The sequence below is a fragment of the Corvus cornix genome, chromosome 3, assembly GCF_000738735.6.
Source record: "Corvus cornix cornix isolate S_Up_H32 chromosome 3, ASM73873v5, whole genome shotgun sequence".
In the NCBI taxonomy this organism is placed as follows: Eukaryota; Metazoa; Chordata; class Aves; order Passeriformes; family Corvidae; genus Corvus; species Corvus cornix.
Window position 1 is genome coordinate 53,631,873 of NC_047056.1, and position 23,449 is coordinate 53,655,321.

General features: G+C 42.4%; 1 protein-coding gene and 1 long non-coding RNA gene across 7 annotated transcripts in view; both read right to left on the minus strand.

The window, feature by feature from the left end:
* Positions 1-3,988, minus strand: part of ZDHHC14 (zinc finger DHHC-type palmitoyltransferase 14) — a 96,319-nt gene extending 92,331 nt beyond the window's left edge. For 2 of the 6 annotated variants that reach the window (XM_010400287.4, XM_010400279.4), the window contains exon 1: positions 1,907-3,239. In XM_010400287.4, the coding sequence (XP_010398589.2) occupies positions 1,907-2,157 (251 nt within the window). In that variant the 5' untranslated portion in view covers positions 2,158-3,239. Of the gene's footprint in view, positions 1-1,906; positions 3,240-3,407 lie in introns of those variants that run through there. The other 4 variants (XM_010400292.4, XM_010400260.4, XM_039568636.1 and 1 more) reach the window with 3 other exon arrangements.
* An 8,198-nt stretch (positions 3,989-12,186) lies between these two features.
* LOC109144663 lies at positions 12,187-17,247 on the minus strand. Its single transcript, XR_002045549.3, has 3 exons — positions 16,271-17,247; positions 15,388-15,567; positions 12,187-14,710 (listed from the first exon to the last, which is right to left on the minus strand). It is a non-coding gene; the product is annotated as an uncharacterized LOC109144663 (long non-coding RNA).
* Between the last annotated feature and the right edge of the window lie 6,202 nt (positions 17,248-23,449).

Consider the following 23,449-nt stretch of genomic DNA (forward strand, 5'->3'; position numbering starts at 1 on the left):
CACCAACTATATATGAAGATGCTTGACTAAAAATCTCGTCAATCACATATGGTTACACTGCAAATATTCTCAAAGGCATGATGGAAGTTGCAGAATTCAACTCTGGTAGAGCATGTAGGTAGTTCACAGTAGTGATGAAATCAGAAGGGAATGAACAGCTAGCAGCATATCCTGCTCTAGCAGCTCTGAATCATGCAGCTGCAAAGAAAATCTATCTCTGAAAGATCAAAATGTTAAAACATATAAATAAATTGCAAATGGTGGCTTAATAAATCAGTTTTACAATCCTGATTATAAGACATTGTACTTTCAATCCTACATTTACATTCTAGTATCTGCAGGAAGTCCAGCAGGCTTCAGAGGCTGTGCTGAAGGTGATGAGACTGCACACATACAGAAGTGTCAGCCCACATAGAAAAAAAGCTTAATCATGGCAAACAGAATAGAGTAGCACCCAGTCCTGATGCAATACTATCAGATTACACCTTTAATACCCCTTTAAAACCAGGAAAGTAAACACACTTGCAGTGTGGATACCATCACTGACTGTGTTATTTCAACTACTCAAATGATATTCAAGCAGCTTCATAATGTCTGCAGAAGATTTACATTTAATAAATCCCTCTAAAGTAGTCCGGAGCCCACTAATGACAATTCATCTGCTGAACTCACATATACATTTAGCCACTGGTTACCTACTGAGCATTTTTACCTTCTTTACTGCTACTTCTATTGTTAAGATGATCTGCATTTAACAGGTACAATTTAGAGTTTGTTAATGTCCTTATCTTCTTGCTTGAAGACACTAAGTAACAAATGACCTTTGTTTTTCAACTGTACTGCTTAGCAAAACAAACAATTTCTGGAGGCAGCACTGAAGCTTAGTTATAAATAATAGTTCTTCTTGCAGAAAAAAGTAACTCGAACATATTATCCTGCCACAAGTACAATAATTTAAAGCAGGTAAAGTAGCACTAAACCTTTAAGACAACTCAATTATTTTTATAGGAAGTGTTTTAGCAGTGTAAACTTCTTTGTACTTGGTTCCTAAATAAAAATAAGTAAATAAAAGCCACAGTATGTTGCTCATATCAAGTGCCTAATTCTTTACTGCCATGTGTAGTTAATTTAACTACTACAACATAAGAGCAAAAATCAGGATATTTGATTTGCTGTCGCTGTGTGTTCACTTTATATAGATGAAAAGGACTCCAGAGCAACAGAGAAAAAAAAGCCCTAGAGGGACACCAGAAGCTGGCTTAGAAAATAGAGAGTTCAAACCTCCAAAGCAAATAGAGCTTAAACTAAGATTGAACTCACATATAAGTTACCATCACAAAGAGAAAGTAACGCTGTTACCTAGTGGTGGAAAGCTACGTACATGCAAAACTGTACAGCTCTTATTTTTTTTCTTCTCATTTCGAATTCCCATCTACAAGCTATTAAATGATTTCAAGAGGGGAAAAAAAAAACAACATGTGATTCCTAAACGAATGAAAAGTATTGCTTTTCTTGCATTCAGTTCGGTGACAGAGGATCAGTATTTTTGCATGTGCCAGTTTTGACTCTCAGAGTAATTGACAGACAAGGAGCTTCACCATTTCCTAGTCATCCCAAACCTGCTGTTTTACACTCCTCTTGCAACACCACCAGCAAGAGCTGGAAACCTGCGGTACAAAAGCTCTTCAACCTTAATCCTCATTAGTTTTCCACAGAGTATGATAACCCAAACTGTATTGTGCACCCCTCAGCATCTTATCAGATCCTATTTTCAATTATATAAACCAGTATTAGCAGAATTCAGTCAGCATTCTCGCCTAAATAAAAAATGTTAATTTTGCTTTCAGGCAGAAAATAAGTAACTAGAGGAGGAGAAGGAATATACAAAGACTTTAAAGCCACTTACTCAAATGCAAAGAAGAGTCCACTGGTGACCAAGATGAGAACAAGAGTCAGGTAGAAGACTCCAGTCTGTCGAGCCATCATGATCCTCCCATTGCAGAAGAATTTGTTTCTTCCAGGAAAAACCTCCCATTTTCTCTTGGGAACTGATTTCTTTTTCTTATGGGGAGACTCCATGGGAGACGAAGAGCTGTGTGTGCTGATCTGACTGTATTCACAGTCTTTCATGGGCCCACTACCACCTCCAGGAGTCATCAAGAAAGAGTAAAACGTGGGGAGAACCCCACCAAAAATATATACAAATATATATGTGCAAATATTCTTCTGACCAAGAGAGCCCTCTCCACCAGCCCCAGTTAATAAAAAAAGCAAATAAAATGATGAAAAGTCTGCTACCAGACTAGCAATAGGTGTATCATGCAAACATCACTTAACTCTTCAGAAACCAAAGCTGTCATATCAGAAACGCTTGAGAGGGATCCTTCCTTCCTCCACCAGTTACAAAACAACCACGTAGACAATCCTTTTAAAAACAACTTATCACAAAACAGGACAAAAAGAAAAAAAAAAAGTAATTATAAATCAGTTAGGCTCTCAAAAAAAAAAAAAAAAAAAGAATCAGTCTTTTTTTATCAAGTTTATTTTCAAATGGGAAGGTTTTTTCCTTCCCACGCACGCCCTGAGAGTTTTCTCCGAGGGTCAGAAGGTTGGTCAAGGCAAAGTTTAGCAATCGAGTCTATCATTCATAGAGATTTGTTATAATCCTCCTTTGCGCAGCAGATTCCACTGCTAAAAATGACCATTCCTAAGACGTTCCCTCGAGAGACACGCGAAACAAATCATTAAGGGGGAGGGGAGGGAAAAAAAAGAAAAAAAGAAAAAAAAAGAAAAAAAAAGGCAAGTAAGGAACCAGGCTGCAACTCCAGCTTCCGAAGAACACTTCAAGCTCTCCTCTTCCTGAAGCCGCAGTCCAGCGGGAAGCGGCCGCCGCTCCGCGCAGACCTAGGGGCGCAGAGCTCCCCTGTCACCACTCCACAGGAAGGGATTCTCCCGAGCCCGTGGCAGCCCGGGGCACGGCCGGTGGCCGACAGACACCAGCGCCTCGGGAGCAGGTCCTCCTCATCCTCCCTGCCCGCCGCGCCGCTCAACCCGTGCCTCCCCCTACACAACAGGTCCCCGCCGCCGCCTCATGCTCCCCAGCGCCTCGGCCCCGCGGGAGGGAGGTTGGGAGGCAGGGGAGAGGCAGGCTTGGCCGCCGCTAGATCTCTGCCAGGACTTCTCCCTCCCCGCACCATCCTCGCCGCCCGGCTCAGCGCCGCCGCGGCCGCCCGCACCCCGCCCCGCCGCAAGCTCTCGCCCACGGCCCGCGGCGGTGCCGGGTCCCCCCCCGCATCCAGCCCCCTCCTCCGGCGCACAGGAGCGGCTCCCCGCCGGCGTCCCTGGCTTCGCTGTGCTCTGGCCCCGCAGCAAGGTGAGAAAAACGCCCGGCTTCCCCCTTCGCGAACCAGAGAGCGGCGACTTTCTCTTCACCCTTCTTTAGGAGCCTCTATCCAGGTTTCCCCCCGGCAGCCAGACCCCGAAGCAGCAGCTGCCACCACCTCTTCATTTTCAGGGGGAGGCGGTAACCACCGCAGCGCCGGCCGCCCGCCCGCCCGCGGGAGGAGCCGGCGGGGGACGGGACCACACAGGCGCGCACCCTCCGCCGCCCTCGGCCGGTCACTCAGCCGCTTCTCGGCGACAGGGCAGCAGGTCCACGCAACCAGCCGGCCCGGCCCGGCCCTCTCCTCGGCCACTGGAGCGCGGTGACTGCACTAACTCTTCTCCATGGCTACCTCCCCGCAGGTAGCCGCCCGCCGGCCGGGCTGAAGGCGCAGGGTAGCGAGCCGGGCAGCGGGTGTCCACGCTGGAGCCCCGCTCCCGCTGCCGCCGTCTCCCGCTCAGCCCTCGCCGACCCCGACGCACGCTCCGCTGAGCCGCGAGCGGTGTATGCCGCCAGCCCCGGCCGGTGGCCGCGTCCTGCCCCGCTCTCGCTGCCGGGCCGCGGGCGGGCGAGTCCCGCCAGCCAACGATGGGCACGGGGAAGCCCCACCCGCGGGGCCCGACCTAGCGGGACCAGCCCCCGCCCCGTGCGGACTCGGACGCGGCACTCGAGACACGCCCCTCCACCCGCCGGGAGTTGTAGTTTCCCTCAGTTGTAGTTTCGCAGCCAGAGGCGGGACGGCGTCGCGCGGGACTACAAGCCCCAGCATGCCTTCCGAGCCGTCCTGGCGGGGCAGGGCGGGGCCGGGCTGCCCCGGCGGCTCTCGGTGGGCGGAGACTCCGCGCGGGCCGGCCCGGCCTGGCCGTGCCCCGCATCCGTCGCCCCATGCACGGCCCCGCTTTTCCCCGGCAGCCCCACGTGCCCTCCCCCGCGGCGGGGACCTATGTCCGGACTTGTCTTCCAGTCAGGCCGGAGGGCCGGCGCTGGAACCGCGTTCCGTCGGGAGCCGCGCAGCCCCCCCGCGTTGCGGGTCACCTGGCATAACGAGAGGTGGTTCCTGTCCCACCTGCCCGAAGTGCTCGACTGCACCGCTGCTGGGCCAGCGCGCGGCCGTCCCTCCTCCTGCAGGCCAGTGCTTCACTGCTCCACCGGCAGCATCCACAGGCTCCATGATGCTGCTGGAATCACAGAGTCAGCTAGGTTGGAAAAGACCTTTGAGATCATCGTGTCCAACCTGTGATGTAACACCGTCTTGTCAACTAGATCATGGCACAAAGTGCCACATCCAGTCTTTTCCTAAAAACAGTTCTAGGGATGGTGACTCCACCACGTCCTTAGGCAGTCCATTCCTATGTTCAATTACCCCTTCTGTTATGAACTTCTTCCGAATGTTTACCCTAAATATCCCCTGGGGGCAGCTTAAGACTGTGTCCTCTTGCCTTGTTGCTGCTTGCCTGAGAGAAGAGACCAGCCCCCACCTGGCTAGAACCTCCTTTCAGGTTGTTGTAGAGGGTGATAAGGTCTCCCCTGAGCCTCCTGTTCTCCAGGCTAAACAACCCCAGCTCCCTCAGCCACTTCTCATAGGACTTGTGTTCCAGACCCTTCACAGCCTTATTGCCCTTATCCACACGCGCTCCAGAGTCTCAACATCCTTCCTAAACTGAGGGGCCCAGAACTGGACACAGAACTCAAGGTGCAGCCTCACCAGTGCCAAGTACAGGGGAAGAATTACTTCCCTGGTCCTGCTGGCCACACTACTCCTGATACAGGCCACTGGCCTTCTTTTCCACATGGGCACACTGCTGGAAGTACAAGGCTTGTCCACCAATGCTGACATGTTTGTACAGACCCTCACTGTGTCCTGACTTCACATCCCAGAAAGTACTACACATCCCAGAAAGATATGAGCCATGAAGGACACACTTTCCATGAATGCAATCCTTCACCAAGCCCTTCTCACACTGGCACTGGTGGCAGGGAAAACCCAGGGAGGCTTCCCACAGTTAAGGCAGAACCACTCTCAAAGCTGCTTGCTGTTATTTCTGCCTAGTATGTTCTCCATATGCATGCAAAGAAGAGCTATGAAGCTGGTGATGGGTCTGGAGCACCTTATGATGTGCAATTGAAGTGGCAAGGATTGTTTAGCCTGGAAAAAAAGGTGACTTGGGGAGTGAGCTGCTCTCTATAACTACCTGAAAGGAGGTTGTAGCCACGTGGGGGTTGTTCTCTTCTCCTAAGTAACAAGCAACAGGACAAAAGGAAATGGCCTCGAGTTGTGCCAGGGAAGGTTTAGATTGGATATTAGGAAAAATTTATACACTAGAAGTATTGCCAAGCATTGGAACAGGCTGCCCAGGGAAGTGCTGGAATCAGCATCTCTGCAGGTATTTAAAAGACTGTAGATGTGGTGCTTAGGGACATGGTGGATGTGGCAGTGCCAGGTTTACAGTTGAACACAATGATCCTAAAGGTCTTTTCCAAACGAAATGATTCTATAATTTTATGATCTGCTAGGGATAAGCAGGCATAAACAGTGCTAAAAAGATTCATTTTGATTCATCTTTCGAAGTTTTGCAATGTACTAGCAGAGCTGTGTAAGCTATAGAGAATGGACTAGTTTGGGACATGTGGTAGGAATCAACACTGTTCAGAAAAGCCAAAAGCACACGGAAAAACTTTTTACTAAAGTTGAGAAAAAAAGTTGATTACAATCCGCCTGCATCTCTCATAGCTGAATGCTGTCCTAGGAGAGACAGCAAAACCACGTGAGGCTGCAGCTGAGTTCTCAGGCAATGTGTTTTCTGTTTTCATAATTTCATTTTTAATTTTGAGATGAAGTATTTATCCCTTTAATACAATAAGCTAATTCTTTATCCATAAACAGTGATCCTGATACAAAGGGACCGACTGACCAGCACTGGGTAACTTCCCTTTCCTTGGAGGAAATTAATTACTTTGGTAGCTAAATTACACAGGGTAGCCTGGTAGACACTCTCTTGGTGATTCTACAACCAATTTTATTGATACAAAGAAATAATTCTGGCAATGTTAATGACACATGGGAAAAATATGGAGGGGTGTCTCCCTCTGCAAGGTGTAAAGAAGTAGTGCTTTGGCAGCAGGATGTAAAAATAGTTTCTGATATCATCTCTCATGAAAATGCATTGGCATCGTTTTTCCACACCTGTAATAGATGCTGCTGCATTATTCCTTCCCATCTCCTCCTCCTCTTGTAGTGCCTGTTGTCAACAGTTTGCCTGCAATCTCATAACTTAGATATCACAGCATTTTTTATTCTTTGAAATGGTCTTTATAAACAGCTAATCACTTTTCTTTCTTTCTTAATGAATACAGTATCTATGTATTCAGAACGCTGCTGACAGAATTTTTTTGGTTCACTGACAAGCATTTTTAGTCTTCATTGGGTTTTTATTAGCATATTGCTGGAGCTCTATCTTCAGTGCTTTGACAATATTAATGACTGTATCATGTCAAATGGCACTGTTCTCTCCTGAGATTACAGAATATTTTAGACATTCACAAATAGAGCAAATGGTTTATGCAAAAATGTCATTGTTGGCTTATCTTCACAGGTAGCACTCAGGCTAATTTCAGAAACACTCTTCAAAAGCAAAACACTTGTAAACAATACCAGCACCTCGTTCAAGCTGCTGTCTCATGCCACAGTCCTTCCCTTGGGTTTTAAGACATTATAGTTGAGAAGTGAACCTCAGGCATATTAACTGAGAGAAATACATACAGCAATTTGAGGAGTGCTGGGAAAAATAATTCTAAAAGTCAAATTCAGAGAACAAACACACTTTTATTTTCAATAGTGAATCTACTTTGATTCTAACAGGATCATCCAGTCCTACACATTGTACTTTTCACCTGATAGCCTGTTTTAGTCCCTAATCAGTATTAGTATTGCACTGGAATTAAAAGTATTAATCATATCTTTTATGTCAATACCTCTTTGAAGTTTTTTTGAAAACAATTTGAAAACTCCCCTACAAAAAGCACTAAATATAGTAATATTTCACATGATTCAACATTATTCCTGAAAGCATTTATTATTGTTTATTCACATTAATGAAAATTGGTTTGAGGCACTAAAGAGTTGAAATCTTACAGTAGGTATGACAAATATTCTCCCTCCATAAAACTTTCTAGGATCCTGTGTTGCAGTATGTATTCTTCTGATTTCTTTGTTTTGACTCAGGTTGATCTCATGCAAAAGATGAATATGATGCAGCAATGTTACCTGGCTTAAAAGAAACCAAGACAGACTATCTTTCTGTTAGGCAAGTGCTAATGAAAAAGCTGTTGCTGCTGGAAATTATTGTCTCTTACCCTGTCTACAGTGTGGAGGTGTCTAAAGGGCAAGTCTTAAAACAACAGGGAAGCTGATTTGCTCTGATGACACGTCACCTTACATATTTAGAACATCTGGTACCGTGCTTCATGGCAGAATCTGCTTGAATGTGTTGGAAGCAGTATCAGGAAAAGTATTTAAATGATTAAAAAACCACAAACTAGCAAACTGTAGCATTTTGGACATAAGATCTCTGTACACCATATATCCAACGCTGCCAAATTGCTTTTTGCTTCCAATCAAAAAAGTGGGATTATATAAACAAATACCTAAAATACTTGAAGTGTCAAATATTGAACTGAAAGTCCTGCTATTCTTACAGATGGAAAGTAAGTTAGGCACTGCTGTGGACACATTTTCTAGGCACATTTTACATATCTTTCACCATTAATTTTGAAAAATAAATGAAAAAAGTTCAAACAAAGTAGCAATAATACCATTGCCATGCAAGACACTGACAGTGTCTTGCCCATTCCATACTTGCTGAATGCTACAGTACATCGTACATGCCAGTTTACAATGTTAAAAGCACATAATCCTAAGAGTTTTCTACAATATACCTGTTTTTCTGACCAAATATTTTTCTCCTTTTTCTGTGCTGTTTTTCAGAAGTTGCCTCTCCCTGCCATAATTTTAGAGCCTTACCAGCTATTCATTTTGTGAAAATACTTAATTTCCTTAAAAAAGGTTTTGTGCAAACTAGAAGTATTACATAGGAGTTGGCAGGAACAGAGAGTGAGAATGCACATCAGAATCACTCTCTAAAGAATAAAAAAATAGGGTTTTTTACTACAGCAATGTGATCAACTTAAGCAGGTCCAAAAAGCTTTTAAGTGTCTCTAAAGTCTTGCTTTTGAAAGACCAAGGTGACTAGTCATTTATTGTACAGCCTTTGAACAAAGTGTAACATATATTACTTCTCTGCAGTGGGGGAGTTTAGAAGGCAAGATGAGGTCAGAAAGCTTTTTCATGGCAAGTTCTGGAGACCAGAATCAATTTTGTATTTACATTTATCCACTGCATGTTGAAACCATATCTCTTGATCAGGGTGGCTTTTATTTTTCTGTTTTGAAGCATTAGAAACACAGCTGTTTGTAATTTAAAAATCTGAAATTGCCTAATCATATAAAGTCTGGAATATTTTGGTAGTTTTTCAACTTCTAACTTTGGCCTCCTACCATATAACTCCATTGCTTTGGATAGAAATCAGAATTTATGGATATTCTAATTTATTCCAGCAGAATAAATTGACAGTTCTCCTTAAAATGCAATTAAAATCCAGAAGTTTTTGGAACTGGCCATGCTTCCTTGATCAGTGACTGTTTCCAAAGATGAAGGGAAACTGCATCAAAATCTTAAAATTTCAACTGAAAAAAATAAAGATGAGCATTGTATGAAGTTATCAATGTGCTATTTTAAGCCTATTGAACATTTTGTCTTGCTCTAAATTGACTGAAGGAAAGAAAAAAGTCTTTCATTCTGGGAAGCTTACACAGAATATGAGGCAGCCAAAAGAAAGGGCCAAGAAAGTACACTTACATGAGGAAAACCCCCAAATTTTCCAGTTTTACCAGTCACATTGAAAGTTCCCTCACTGGAGCCAAGAAATAATTTTCCTTAGTCTTCCATCATGGATTAGTAGAGTTCACTGCACAAAGGGTGGAGTGAATTACAGTTTGTTTGATGCTTTGCTTCCCCATGAAGAGCCTTGTATTGATCATTGCTTAAAGCAGAACAGCATCATTTAATCAGCCAGTACTATACAGAAAATTCTAATACCCTAATCCCACTTCACCAAGCCAGCTGTTTTCCTTCAGTGGACTTCCTCTTTAAAACCACTTTTTTTTTTTTTTTTTTTAGGAATACGCATGGGAAATGAACTTAGCACTTCAGAGCAATAAACAAATGATGAATAAACAAATTGAATTAAATTGAATAAACAAATGGGTCATACCTATTTGTACTCTTTACCACACAACTGCTTTTCAGTTTTTAGGTGTTTTCATGGCAAAACTCCCTACTGTTGAGCAGGGCCTCATTCTCTGCGTTCTGCACAACTAACATCAAGACAAGTCTCAGTGTGAGCAGTGGATGAAGCAAGCTGGATTTCCTCTCCCCATCACACCCGCCTCACTGTGCCCCCGGCTCCTCCCTCCTGACGCTCCCCACCTGACACCAGCACCACGTACTGTGGCTAATGGGAGCCTGCACTCAGGCTGACCAGGGGCCAGCTGGCTGCCACCACATGACCAAAAGTGAAGTGACTTAAGATGGGTGAGGGCTAAGCAGAGCTCGAAGCTCACCAGCACCAAGGGAGGGAGGCCTCTCTCGCTCCACATTTCCTTGCACCTGAACTAGCAGTGAAGGGTGGCAGTTGCCCTGTCCTCTCCTCAGATCCTTCCACCCTCTCCCTTGCAGTCTCACCACACCTTATTGGATGTTTTGCAGAGCTGTCTTGGTACAAGAATATCAGTAGAAATAAAAAACTATTCACTTTTTTCTTTTTCAGCAAGTTAATTTTCTGCTGCTTTATCATGCTGAAATGACTTGGCAAAGGACGTGACAAAAGACTGCAACAAGGGAGGGGCAGGAATACATTGCCCAGGGAAAGGGAAGTGAAAGAGGAAAGAGCTTTCCTCTTTAAAAAATATCTATGATATAAATTTGAATACATATAAAAGAAAGGAGCAGAGAGTAGGACTGTAGACAGCAGTCAGATTGGCCTAGGCTGCCACTGAATTTCGGGCTCAACCAGATGTGGTCATGGAGGCATTCCATAGGATGCCAAGAGCTGGCAAAACATGAGAGGACACAAGATGCAGCTTAAAGACAGAAAAGGAAGGGAGAGCAGGACCTTCGCAGCCCGTAGTGATGGGCTGTTAGATAAGCCAGCTCATCATGACTTGCTCGAGTACAACATGCCCGAGTACTTTAAATCAATTTGTCTTTCTTTCATTGATTTTGTAGAAACTTTAAAAAAATATAATTAAACTCGAAGCTTCTATTTTCTTTCCCATTCAGCTGAGCAACTTTCAAATTCTTCTCTGTGAAGAGAAGTCCAACTGACACTTTAAACAATTGCCTAAGTCTGTTCCCATAGGAAACAAAACAAAGAATAATAAAATACACACCTACAAAGGGTCATGCAATTAAAGGGATGCTGTCAACTACAATTATTTTAATTAACCAATTAACATAGTAAAAATGTTTTGGTACTGTTCTTTAACTAGTATCTCCTGTGTAAAAGAATACAGCTTTTACAGGTTTTCTTTTTCCCTCCTGTTTCCTGCTTGAGGCTGTAGAAGGAACTGTACTTCTGGCTGACAAAACAACAGTTGCAAATATGCTCTGGTTTATCTCATATACAACCTTTTTTGCCCCCCTCTGTGTATATTTCCTTGTACCTCTTCCTTCTCCTCTCTGCTGCCTCAGTAAACACCCACTCACAGTACTGTGGGAAAGTAGGAACTTATGCTTTGCTATGGAGTGCAAGAAAGTGACTTCATCCAGCCTATGTGGGAGCATGACACTCATTTTGAGAAAAGCCTTCTTCATAATATAGTTGTGGGCTGTTTCACTGCTTTGGACTACACATTTTGAGCATTTGCAGAAGAACCATCCATTGCTGTCAGTGGAACACGTCACATCCGCGATGTGTGCGTATATGGATTAACACAAAATACATAATAGTTTTCCTGGAGAAATTGGGCAATTAGAGACTTCTGTAAACCACAGAGTGGGGCTACCTGCATCATTAAACACTTAACTAGGCCATCTAAAAATAGAGCTAACTGTTTTTGAAAATCTCTTCATTGTCACATTCAGCATCATTAACAGGGAAGATTTAGTATTATATCATTGCTTTTCTCTTGATACTTTTTTTTCTTTCCCTGAGTTCCACTTGGTTTTGTGTCTATTCTAGACCTGCCCTCCCTCACTGCATATAGGTTATTTCAGCAAACAGCAATGTTGGTCTTGGGTTTCATACCTACTGCTCTTTCCCACCTTCCTGACATAAAACAACGAGTAAAAAGAATAAGGGAGAACAGGTCATTTTACACCTCTCAGAGCTATTGTTTTCAGGACAATAAGCCAGGAGCACTGCTCAGGGGTGCAGCACTGCAATGACTGAATTAATTTGGAATGCCTGGGTTTCTTCCCTTCCCCCTCAGCAAACAGGAGAAAAAAATTAGTTCATTTACTTGGTAATTTGTACTCTGTGGAATCTGAATATTCAATGAGCTCTGTATACAAAGGACTAGAATGACTCATGAATCATATGGCTGACAACACTGCGGTAGAGAAAGGGAGTCTGACAATCAACAGAAATATGATACTGATCATACACAAATGTGGTCAGAGGCATACAACAAAACCATTTTTTCTGCTATTTTTGTTCATGCCTTTACTATAATGATCATTCTGATATTTCTGTGAACACTTAAGTGGATGGACTTTGCTCAGAAGTGTGTGCCCAACTAGGTATGTTTATGGCAGCAGAGTTTTAGCAACTACTTCTGCTACCAGTACAACATCTTCTGATGGAAATCTGATTTTCACTTAATAAATGCATATTCCATATTAAAATCAACATGACAGCTCACTTTTAAGTGTTCTCAGAAGTTTGTCTTCATCAAATATGTCCATGTGGGTGTCATTAGACCTTTTTCTATTATTTCCTGTAAGATTATTAACCTTAATTATTTTAACCAATAATTATTCTTTAAAAAAAACCAAGAATTTCTTTTAAGAAAAGCTAAGGGATTATTTGTATGGTCAAGAGAAGGTTTTGGCCAGGGTTCTGAGAACGACTTGTAAATACTCTAGAACATATGCTTTTTACACCACAATAGGAGAATGAGTTTATAAATCTGATTTTTTGTAAGGTTAGTTTAATCTAACTCTAGTACTAATCTACTAGCATTCATATAAATGAATTCTGATGAGCAAATGGCAGTCTGGAGTATAATTACGTCTTAAACCAATAAAACTGTAACCAGCAAATCCAGGAAAACGATTCAGAATTCTAGAGAAAATTATTCATGCAATAAATAATATGCAAAGATTAGTCTTGAGGGCATTCTGAATTGGTATGTTTTATTTGATTAAAAGGAGTGTGGGTACAGAATACCAGAGGGAATAAAACAGGAAAAAAATTTTAAACTCTGAGATAAAAACATAAATATTTAGATGCAAAAATGTATAAAGTGGGGTTACATGTAGAAAAATGAAGTCTCCAAACACCCATGAGGAGTGTGAGTCCTTCATGCAAACAGCATCAGCCCTTGATGCCTCAGAGATGGTGAATACTTGGTAAAGCTGATGGCTGAAGCTTCAGCTAGCAGGTGTCTACTCAGAGCTGAGGACTAGGGACAGAGGACATCAAGGGGGAAAAGTCTGGCACTCACTGCCCGTGGAGAAACTGCAGGTGGAATTTTAGGTATACCATACTCAGAAGGAACATCCTGTAAGGGGAAATTATCTGTCAAAACTTGCATTTTCTTTCCACTTCTGAAGATAGGTGCAATTAGGAAGATTTCTTCCACAGAGAAATTCTAACAAAAAGCAAATTACCGGTGGCATGAAGGGGCAGCTCACGGGGATTTATGAGAACCCAATTTAACCTCCCTTTTTTTGTGATTCTCATCCAGGCCATCTGGCGCAGACTAGCTTTTGGCACACAGGTCAAAGCTAGGGCTTTCCTAGCAGACTGGTTTCATCCTTTCTTCACACTCACAGAGCATATTTTAGTGCAAAATCCATCCCACGCTGTTTTTATCTGCATACCACAGCCCTGCCTGTCGTGCATTATGCACAACGCTCAGCAATTGTCTGCCCTAACCACAGTATGTTGCTCAGAATAAGCCTAGCACACATCCGTAACCTTTGTGCAGCCTACACTACAAACACGCCCCACCTCCTGGTATTTTGCTTTGCTTGCTGGCTGGCACTCTACCTGCTCCTTGTGCAACAGCTCAAGAAATCATGACAGCATCTCAGGCCTCTCCTGAGCCTGCCTGAGCCGGATAAACCAACTCCAGATATCACATCTCAATACCTTGCAAGAACTTCTAGACTTATATAAAAATTTTTTTTTCAATAACTTCATAACTTAGGATGCTTTGCATGTTGAAGACTAACATTCCCTGTGGCACCATGTTATGGTCTGTATTTGGAACAAGCAGCAGATAATCAAAAACTCTCTGCATGCCAGATGCCTGTCTCAGAGTTAGCACCTGCCATTCAGCATGAACTGGCATTCTGGGCAGCCATGCATATTCAGGAGGCATCTAGTACAGATGAGCTTCAGCAAATCCTAGGTGAGCCTGTTTTCAAGATTTTCAAAACCATTCTCCACAGCTTGTGTCCCCACATAATCTTCAGCAACACTGAAAATATTGATAGGTCTTTGCCCATTGCAGGAAACAAAAGACAGGATTCACATTCCCACAGGATGTATGCATGCAGTTCTTACAACTACACTGAAGAGAAAAAATACCAGTCATTGTCAACTCTCTACTCTTCCAGAGTGGGTAGCTGGCACTCTCTCCTCCACTGCAGAACCTTGGCTTCTGTAAAGCTGGAAAACTTGTGTTTATTTCAGGCATTGCTGTTTTTTTTTCTTGGATGAAGTTCTATACCCAGCCAAGCTGCACACATGCTGTGTTGTGAGGGACTGTGCACTCAGCTTGTTGACCACGTGGACTGCCAGGATTCATGGAATGTCAATTTTCCATGTTCTGTGAGAATTCCTATGACCGGATATATCCCACACCATCTCTGTATGCAGGGCTTGGTGAACTCTTCAACATGGAATAGCCCAGTAAAATTTTGTTTTTCAGTCTGTCTATATCTGTCTCAGCACTGCTGCTGCCTCTGAGCAATTCTGAGCCCCGGGGATGGTAGGCAAATATGTGTTAGCAACAACACAGAGTCACAAGCACCACCTGGGGCTGTAGGGCAAGAAAGGCATTACTTTAATGAATGTTCATTCCAACCAGTGCTCACAGGGCATAACAGTTCTCTTCATACATATCAAAAAAAAAAAAAAAGCACTAACTTCCTTCCTTCCTCTGCACCTCCTCAACAAGACAAATACAAGTTTCCTCTCTATTCAAAAAGACCAAAAAAACCCTCAATCCTCCCACTTCCTTTCCCACCTCCTTCCAAATTCATGAAAAGCACCAGTTTATCTCTTCTCTCCACCAACCTACCCAAAGGATACAGCTTTCCACCTTCTTAAGCTTCTTAAGAGTAGCTCCTCCCCTGCCTCTGAGAAGTTGCAGTGCTCTTTTTGAAAGTCAGTGGTCCGGCCTGTGCCATGAAAGGCTCACACAAGAACAAAACCCAAACGCTTTTGGGCAGATAACCGGATCTCACTGCTTTGTTCCAGCTCCATATCCCCACCAGATGGGGGCAGCCCACATCCCCTACTCCCACTCCAGGAGGCCAGCCATGGAGCTGAGATGAGGGAAGAAAATACCTGCCTTTGAACACCTCAAAATGGATGGCAAGCAGAAAACTTTAAATAAAAACATGTTGTACAATACATGTAGATCTAAGTATTTCTCACAAGTAGAAGAGTTCACCATAATTAACCCCCTTCAATTAAATAAACCCAAGTACTTACGTGTTAAGCCTCCATCTACTGTTGCTATGCAGAGACCACTTCAGAAAAGAAACACAGGATTTGGCTACCATGGATAAGGGATGCTCAGGCTGGAAGCTGCTTGGGCCGGTTCTTTGCTTGATGGGCTGAGAGAACTCATGTGGCTCCTCCTTGGATGGGGTTTTAAGCGGGTGTAAGTCCCTGTTAAAAAGGGAAGGTGCCAAGACAGCTTTTGAAGAAACACTCCATCGTATACGACTAGCAGCCCAAGCCAGCGGCAGTGCGGAAGCACGCCCTCTATAGACACTCAAATTTCTTACACCGGGAGTGAGAGAACAGAAATACAACACAGCTGGTGGGGAAATAACTCTCCCATGCTAGGTGAGGACTCAAACCAACTTTTTATTACAATGGCATGTTTTGAAGAAAAGGAAATTTTCACAAGATTGAGTTTTCAAGAGAGGAAGGAATTCACTGGAGTGACAAAAAAATGTTGTCCAGATCTTGCAAAATGCAATTAAAATTTAAAAAATCAAAGAGAAATGTTGTGATTTCTAAAAATTATGAAAATAAGAATACTCTCTTTGATAGAGAATACTCTTTTTTCAGTAATAATTATAATGGGAATACTAACTTCTAATAGGTAAGGCTTTTGAATTTTGAATATTAACACAATCTTTTGAGCTTTAATTAAAAAGTTGCTACAATTTATAATTTTATAAGTAAAGAAGCAAAGTTCCTTCCATCCTTAGGAATGCTATTGCACTGTATTACTCTTTATACAATAAACTATTTGAAATTAATTGTATCAGGGGAACGTAGTCGATTGTTGTTTTAACATTTGGGAAAGCAAAATAAATAGTATTGACCAACAAAGATCTCCTTAAAATCTGAGACAGCTTACCTCACTAGAGGAACACTGAGAAAGTGTGCTTGTGGCTGCCACTGTTTTGGATGGCCTGCTGGATCCAGTGGTAGTGATGTACTGCTTGGAACAAAGACAAATTAGGTCACAGCATACATCACAGGGGCCCATCATCTGCATGGCCAAGTGCCACTTTTATGCCCTCCAAAAGCGTTTGATGTCAGATCATTTTGTCATGTCTTTGTCCACCCAGAGCAATACATGCCACAACCCTGGCATTTATAAAGTTCAGAATTATACTTTCGTTTTCTGTCAAAGATGAAACTAGGAAGACTCTTCTTCAGTTGCTACTTTCTCGTCTGCTTCATATCAGACAGGAATACTCTTTTCTATCAGTTCAAGGGATCACATTTCTTCACCCACCTGAAGAGGAAGGGAGGAAAGAAAGGAAAGAGGGAGGTAGCTTTCCTCCAGACCTGTAAGTTTCTCTGGCTTCTTCTGAGCTGAAAGCATTTTAAATGTCAGATATGAATCAGAAACTCTAGGCTGCTTAGTAGCTTCTGTGCCTCCTGGTTTTACCAAGTTGATCTTCCAGGTTCAATTGGTCTTCCATGTCCACCAGGGGCTCATATACCCTGTAACAGGGCAAACCATCCATGTTTGCCCACTGGGACATTAGATTTAATAAAATCTGCATGATATACACCCATGCAACATAGGTGCACGTGTACAAACTCCACATCCCCATGCACAGGCAGAGCAATGACCCCACCTGACCTTCCAACCTGTCAGCATTCCATGGGGCTCATAAAGCATCCTTGTGAGCTACCTCCTGACCCAAGGGCTTATTATAAGATCAGAGCCATAGTTTAAACCAGGTATCAATCTTGACATAAGCAAGAATAATCATACTTTCAGATCAGTGAATGTGACAAAGTGTTCTTAAATGCAGTATTACCATTTCTTTCTCTGGTCCTCTCATTTCTAGAGAACCAAAAGCACCATCCAATGAACCCAGAAGTAGATGAGAAGTCAGCTGTTAGCTTTAAGTTCTATTTCGGCTCTAAAATCAAAGGCCTCTTTAAAGCCTAATAGAATTATAGACTCAAGTCTACCATTAATAGCATGCATGGTGCCAGTGTAATAAAAAATGGAAATTCATTGTCCAAGAATGATTTATGAAGTCCAGTAATTCATGTCAGAGTTTCTGCAATGCTGTGATTCTCAAAAAATCTCAGGTCCAACTAACTAACAGTGCTCAGTTAGACATTGATCCTTTAATGAATGCATGCACTTTACTGATTTTATTTTGGCAAAGTTACAAGTATGGAAGCAAGAGAGAAAGAGAGAGAAAGAAAATGTGCAGTAAAACATTAATCAATATTTCTAATCTGCTTTGTATGTGGTGTTTTTAAGATATTAATTTCATCTTTCCATCCTCTGGGACAAATGACTATGGAACTAGTAAATTTCTGAAAAAATGCACAATTTTTAGTATCAAGTTCAGCAGATTATATAAAAAATAGATACAAAGAAGCAAAGGTCAGATTTAAGGATCATTTTAATAACAGGCTTTATTTCAGATCCATAACATACATAATCTATAAAAATAATGCATAGAAAATATTAGTCTATTTTTGACCATTTGTGTCTCTGTAAGCTATACCAAGTGAGCTTACTGATTTTTTTTAACAGTGTACATTTAGTTTTAATGGTTCAGCTCTTCTTCAGTCATCAATAGGGAGCCTTGTTACCATGGTGACAGACAGATGGATTAGTGCAATGTTTAGGGAGATACAGTAGTGCCAAATTTTGATATATATGGTAAGCTGTAATGTACTGCATACACAAGAGGACATGCATGCAGGAAAATCAGGGACAGTCTTCCATATGCACAGAGGGTTTTGACACAATATTCCCACTATCTTCTGCCAGAAAGTGGCCATCTACCTCCCACTTTATGCCCTTCACAAGTACCCTGTTGGAGTCACAGACTCCAGCTGCTCTGAGAACTTACACTGAATGTTGCAGGAGGCCTGCTGGAAAGGGCCGTGTTCAACACCTGATGTGTCGGCTACATGTACCGGGCCATGAAGCTGCTGGTCATCTGGGAGTGACTGTCTATAACCCACTCCTTGACATGCAGCCTGACACCTTCAGCTGACACCTTTCCATTTGCCTGTTTACTTTGTTCACTGCAGGTCTCGTTAATGAGAAAGAAATGCGAGATATACAAAAACCATTGGGTTTTTACAGAGCACAGCCAGATTGTTTGTGGAGTAATCCTTCTTAAAACTTTCACACTTCCTTTACTTTTAAACCTTTAATGACCTGCACCTTCCTCACCCATCTCACTCCCATCCCTAGAGCTGCTAATGAGCTTTCCTGTTTTCAAAGTATTAGATTAGAGGTTTGTGTCTCGCAAACACCCTCAGACGGAGATGAAATTAATACAGGAAGAAAATGTGTGACAGTCATGCTATGAATACCTGTCATTCAGACTGTGAATCCCCCATGCTCATAGAACTAGGAAATTATGCTAGTTGCATAGTTTTATTTTATTATATTTTACTTTATTTGCTGCCCAACCACTGAATCATTCTATCATTGCCAAACATCTTCAATGCAGAAATCTATGATAAGATGCTACTGAAAAGTCAAGTAATTTTAAAAGACAGTTTGACCTGCCAAGTGAAATTCTGGCACAAACTTAGTGCTCTTAAAAATATTTTAGATGTGAAATCAGAAGTGCTTTATCCAGATCACAATATTAATTTATGTAACAAGACTAATTTAATTCAAAATGTTTTCTACCCATCTACACAAAGTGATAATTATAATTCATCAGGAACCTAGCTCTTCTTCCAGGCCTTTTTAAATTGTAATATTAAACTATAGCAATTAAGCTCTATGAATGACTTTGGATATAATTGCACTGAATTGCACTGAAGCCAATTAGGAAAAATATACATCTCGTATTCCTGACAATTAATTTTACAGTTGGCTTTCTCAGCAGGTGACGTACTACTAGCATACACGAGTCAAGTTTATACTGGCAACCTCCTCACAATAAATGAAATGCCAGTCCAATTTCTTCCTCTGCAGCACACACCACTGTTGAGGGTTCCCAAACTGGTGTCTCTGGCCACATGAGCATGGCCAGTGGCATGGGGCAGGCACAGCAGCTCTCCCACAGGCACATGCCATGCAGCAGCATCTGAACACGGGATCCTCTGCTGCCCAGGGGTGCATGCCAGCAGTGCATCCCTCCCACCCTGCAGCCACCATGGTGTTGGGTCTTACACCAGTGCCAAGCTTTTAGTTACCCTTGCCCATGAACATATTTGTGGAGTCAAACCAGACATCCAGGTCTCAGTCCAACCTCCTTCCCAAAGCAGGCTCAAGCTCTGTGCTCAGAGCAGCTCACTCACGGCTTTATCCTCATGAAATCTTTCTTGAAAGGAAGCTGTAAAACCTCTCTAGGCAGTGTGATCTGAGCCTGACTGTCCTTGTGGGAATCTGTTTGAGCTGCCAACAAAATCATCTCTCAGAGCCACAGCAGGTAACGCACAGGATGGACAACTCTGTGGATTGGACTGTCACTCAGAGGCCTCCTTTGTCTTCCCAACCATAATTTTGGAGGTTTCCAGTTCTGGCCATGTGGGCCAGGAGCAGATTTTCTCTGTAGAAAATCCTGCTCCCAGGCTGTCACCCAGCAGAACCCAGTCAGCTGGTCTAGTGGTTCAGGATTCCTGCTGCTACCTCAGGTTGCAGCATCCAGTAAAAGTGGCTGAGACGCAAGTACCAGGCCATGCTCTAGTGACACCATGAAGTAATAATTAATTTCTGTTGTTTCTTTTTTAAAAAATTCAGTCAGAAATACTTTTTTTTTTTTCTGGACAGTGGTAAAGATTTTTCTAATACGGTACAGCAAAGTAACTATTAAAAGTTCTATAATAAAACACATACTAACACCACTAAAGATGTGGTACGCAGTGAAATTAAAAAATAACTGGTAAACATATTTGCTAGGTCTCTAAAGATAGTAGGAATATTACAGGATTTGGGAAGGGATCTGTGATTTTTCTCTCTAGTAAATGTGGGCAAAGCCAAACAGATATAGGCATATTTTACTTGCCAAAAGAGAGTATTATAAACATTGAACAGGTAATAAAACATGTAATTTAGTAAAGGATAAGAACAGAAAACAAGTAGATACAGGCATATAAGACCTCTGTAAGTTTTCTCATCTCTGCAGCCTCACCTGAATTCTGTCCAAGGCACGTGACAGCCTTGATAGGTTATCAGCTGGTCTGAAACCTGTAGTGCGCCTCTGACCAGCCATAGTGTCATCATCCACAATGCTAATTGGGGATATATAACTGAAACCCAGGCCAGATTGCCAAATGGGACTTCTGCCATTCACCGAAACGTGGCCAGGCTGTGGCCATAACAAACAATGCCCCTGTGGTGTCTGTGCAGCATGCTGGAACACCCAGTCTTGTCCAACGTTATGCCTCACATGCACTGCTGAATAACCAAATGGAGAAGTGAAATTAAAGAAGAGGGTTGCATATTCTGTATAAGCAAGCTGCAGTTTAGAAAAGCATCTCTGGGGCTGGGGTAGGTGGATGGGAATCTGGAGATCTGGCCTCTTGGCTCCTGCCTTTGCTGCAGAACCACAGCAGAACCTTGCGCAAAATGATTAATCTCCTCATCACCTCCAAAACAAAAAATACCCCTCTATAAGTGTGTGAAGACAGCTCAACCAGCATTTTTTATGTATTTTGATTGTCCAGTGCAAGGCTCTTCACAATTGTGCATTGTACTAGTTTGAAAACAAACCAGTGGGAGGTACCAAGTCAGAATAACAATTTAATGGAAATTAAAGAAAAGAAAAAAAAAAAAAGGTAAAAGAAAACACTGTCAAACTGACAGAGTCAAGGTACAACCTGACACCCGGTTAGGCAGGGTGGTGGTAGCAGTCTGGTAGAATGGTGGCTGCAGTCCCCTGAAGCAGTGATCCTGTAGTAAAAGAATCTGCTCTTCCTCAGGAAGTCCAATGGTGGCTGTGTAGCTCCTGTCCTCTGGAAATCCAGTGGAAAGGCCTTGTCTCTGGTGTTCAGCCTCAGCTTATATCCACGATGGGATGCTTGGTTCCTCCCTCTGGGTGGAGCATCTCACAATGGGGTAATGAGTCATGAGGCCAAGTGTTGATTAGGCTCATTAACAGAAGATAGTCCAGAGGGAGTTATCTCTGAGTCATGTGGCAGGACAATGATGGGCCATTAACAGCAAGATAGTCTGGGGGGAGGAGGCAAGGAAACACTGCCCCATCTGATTTCAACAGCTCATGAGGATGGTGATAGAATACACTGCAACCCAGGACATGCATACATTTGACAAATGAGCACTGCCTTTTGTCAGTTTTTATGTGATTGAAGTCTACCCATCACTATTCGATGACCAGATTTTTGCTGCAGTATGAGACAAGAGACCTGAGGACAGACTCTCAACATGGGAATTTCAGCCACCAGATCCTTAGGAGATGCACAACAGTAACCAGCTAATTGTAAAAACAGAGGTTTCTGCAGAAACCCAATCATAGCTGCAATTTCTTGTCCAATCGACCAGAAAATTGTTTGGAAATATGTAACTGGTTTCTTCATGCCCCTGCCTGTACACAGTGCTGATGCTGCATGGTGCTTTCAGGAATATCAAAGCTGCCATAAATTGAGGAAATGACCCCAGTGAGTCAGGCAGAGAATAAAGCTCAGCTCTCCTGAGAGCCAAAGGGTAGCTCAACTGCTGCATTGTCTCTCTTTCCAAAACCAGTACTTGGCTCTTTCCCAAGTTCTTTTCCATAATCCAGCTCAGTTACTGAACATGTCAGTTTAACCAGTATTCCAATCAACCTCTTCCCTGTTTTGAACTGGATTTTCAAACTCCAAACAGGATTCTGTGTCTCAGGTACAAACATTTTTAGCAGTGGCACTCAAGATTTTTGGCTATATAATCAGACAGGTAACTTAGTGAATATATCGAATTAGTGCCTGTATTATGTCCCAACCAGCTTATCCACTAGCTTCTTTGCCTCTCAATACCTGAACTGCAAGCTTGGTCCTCAAGTGGAACTCACTGTTAGTGGAGAAGGCCAGGTATTCCTCTGCAGTCCTGCATCGGAAAGGAAGGAGGGCAGGAGATACTCAGGCCAGGACTGAAATATCCCACAGCATTACGTTAAGAAGTTTGCACACTGGGGTTCTATTTCGTGATAGAGCTGCTTATTGGCAGCAATACCACGTGTTTGCAAGGGTTATAAAAATCTCTTAGGGAATATTCTTATGCTAATTTGTTTCTTCGGTTTTATTTTAAAATTTACTTTCTTTCTGGTGCTCTTGCTTACTCTCCACACTCCTCCCTCACCAATATTGTACAATAATATGAACTCCCATGGGAGAGGCACCATGTTACCAATTTTTCATTAAAACCCAGGGGTTGATATAAAATTCCTAACCATAACATCAGAAGTGAAGATTTACACATCCTTTGAAGTGGAAAACTTTGCTTCCCTCCCACTGTCTGCTTTTGGCTCACCAAGTTTTTTGTAATAAAAAGGAAAGACAGCATTATATTACAGTCAATTATACAGCAAGAAGAGATTAATATTGTAACCTAAATTAACACAATTCTGCTGAGTATCTCTTGGGTTTTTAAAAGCAAGTAAAATTTACAACATTAAGAATTTTAAGTTATTCAGAGTGGATTTCACGGTCTTTATGCCCTACTTTAAGTCTCTGTGAATGATTAATAGAGACAGATCTTATCTAACTCTCAAATATAGATTCTTGGCATTGCTCAAACCAGGATTAAATAACATCATTATACCTTTCTCTTCTCTTTTTTCCTGGTCTGGAAAAATTTGAAAGAAAGTCATGTCTTGACTGATGTGAACTCAAAAAGCTATCCTGAGAATAAAATATAGGATTGTTATCAGCAAAGACACAAAAAAATACAACAGACACAATAATCTAATTGCCTCTCACAGTTCAAGGATTCCTCTATCAGATGCAGTGATGATCTTGACACCAATTACAATCAAAATGACATGCATGCTGCTGTTTTATTTTTATGCATTCTAATAAATTTAAATACTTTTATATAAAAAGTAATTTCTTCTTTTCACATTGTCACTCTGCAGTTTTTCTAAGACGCCCT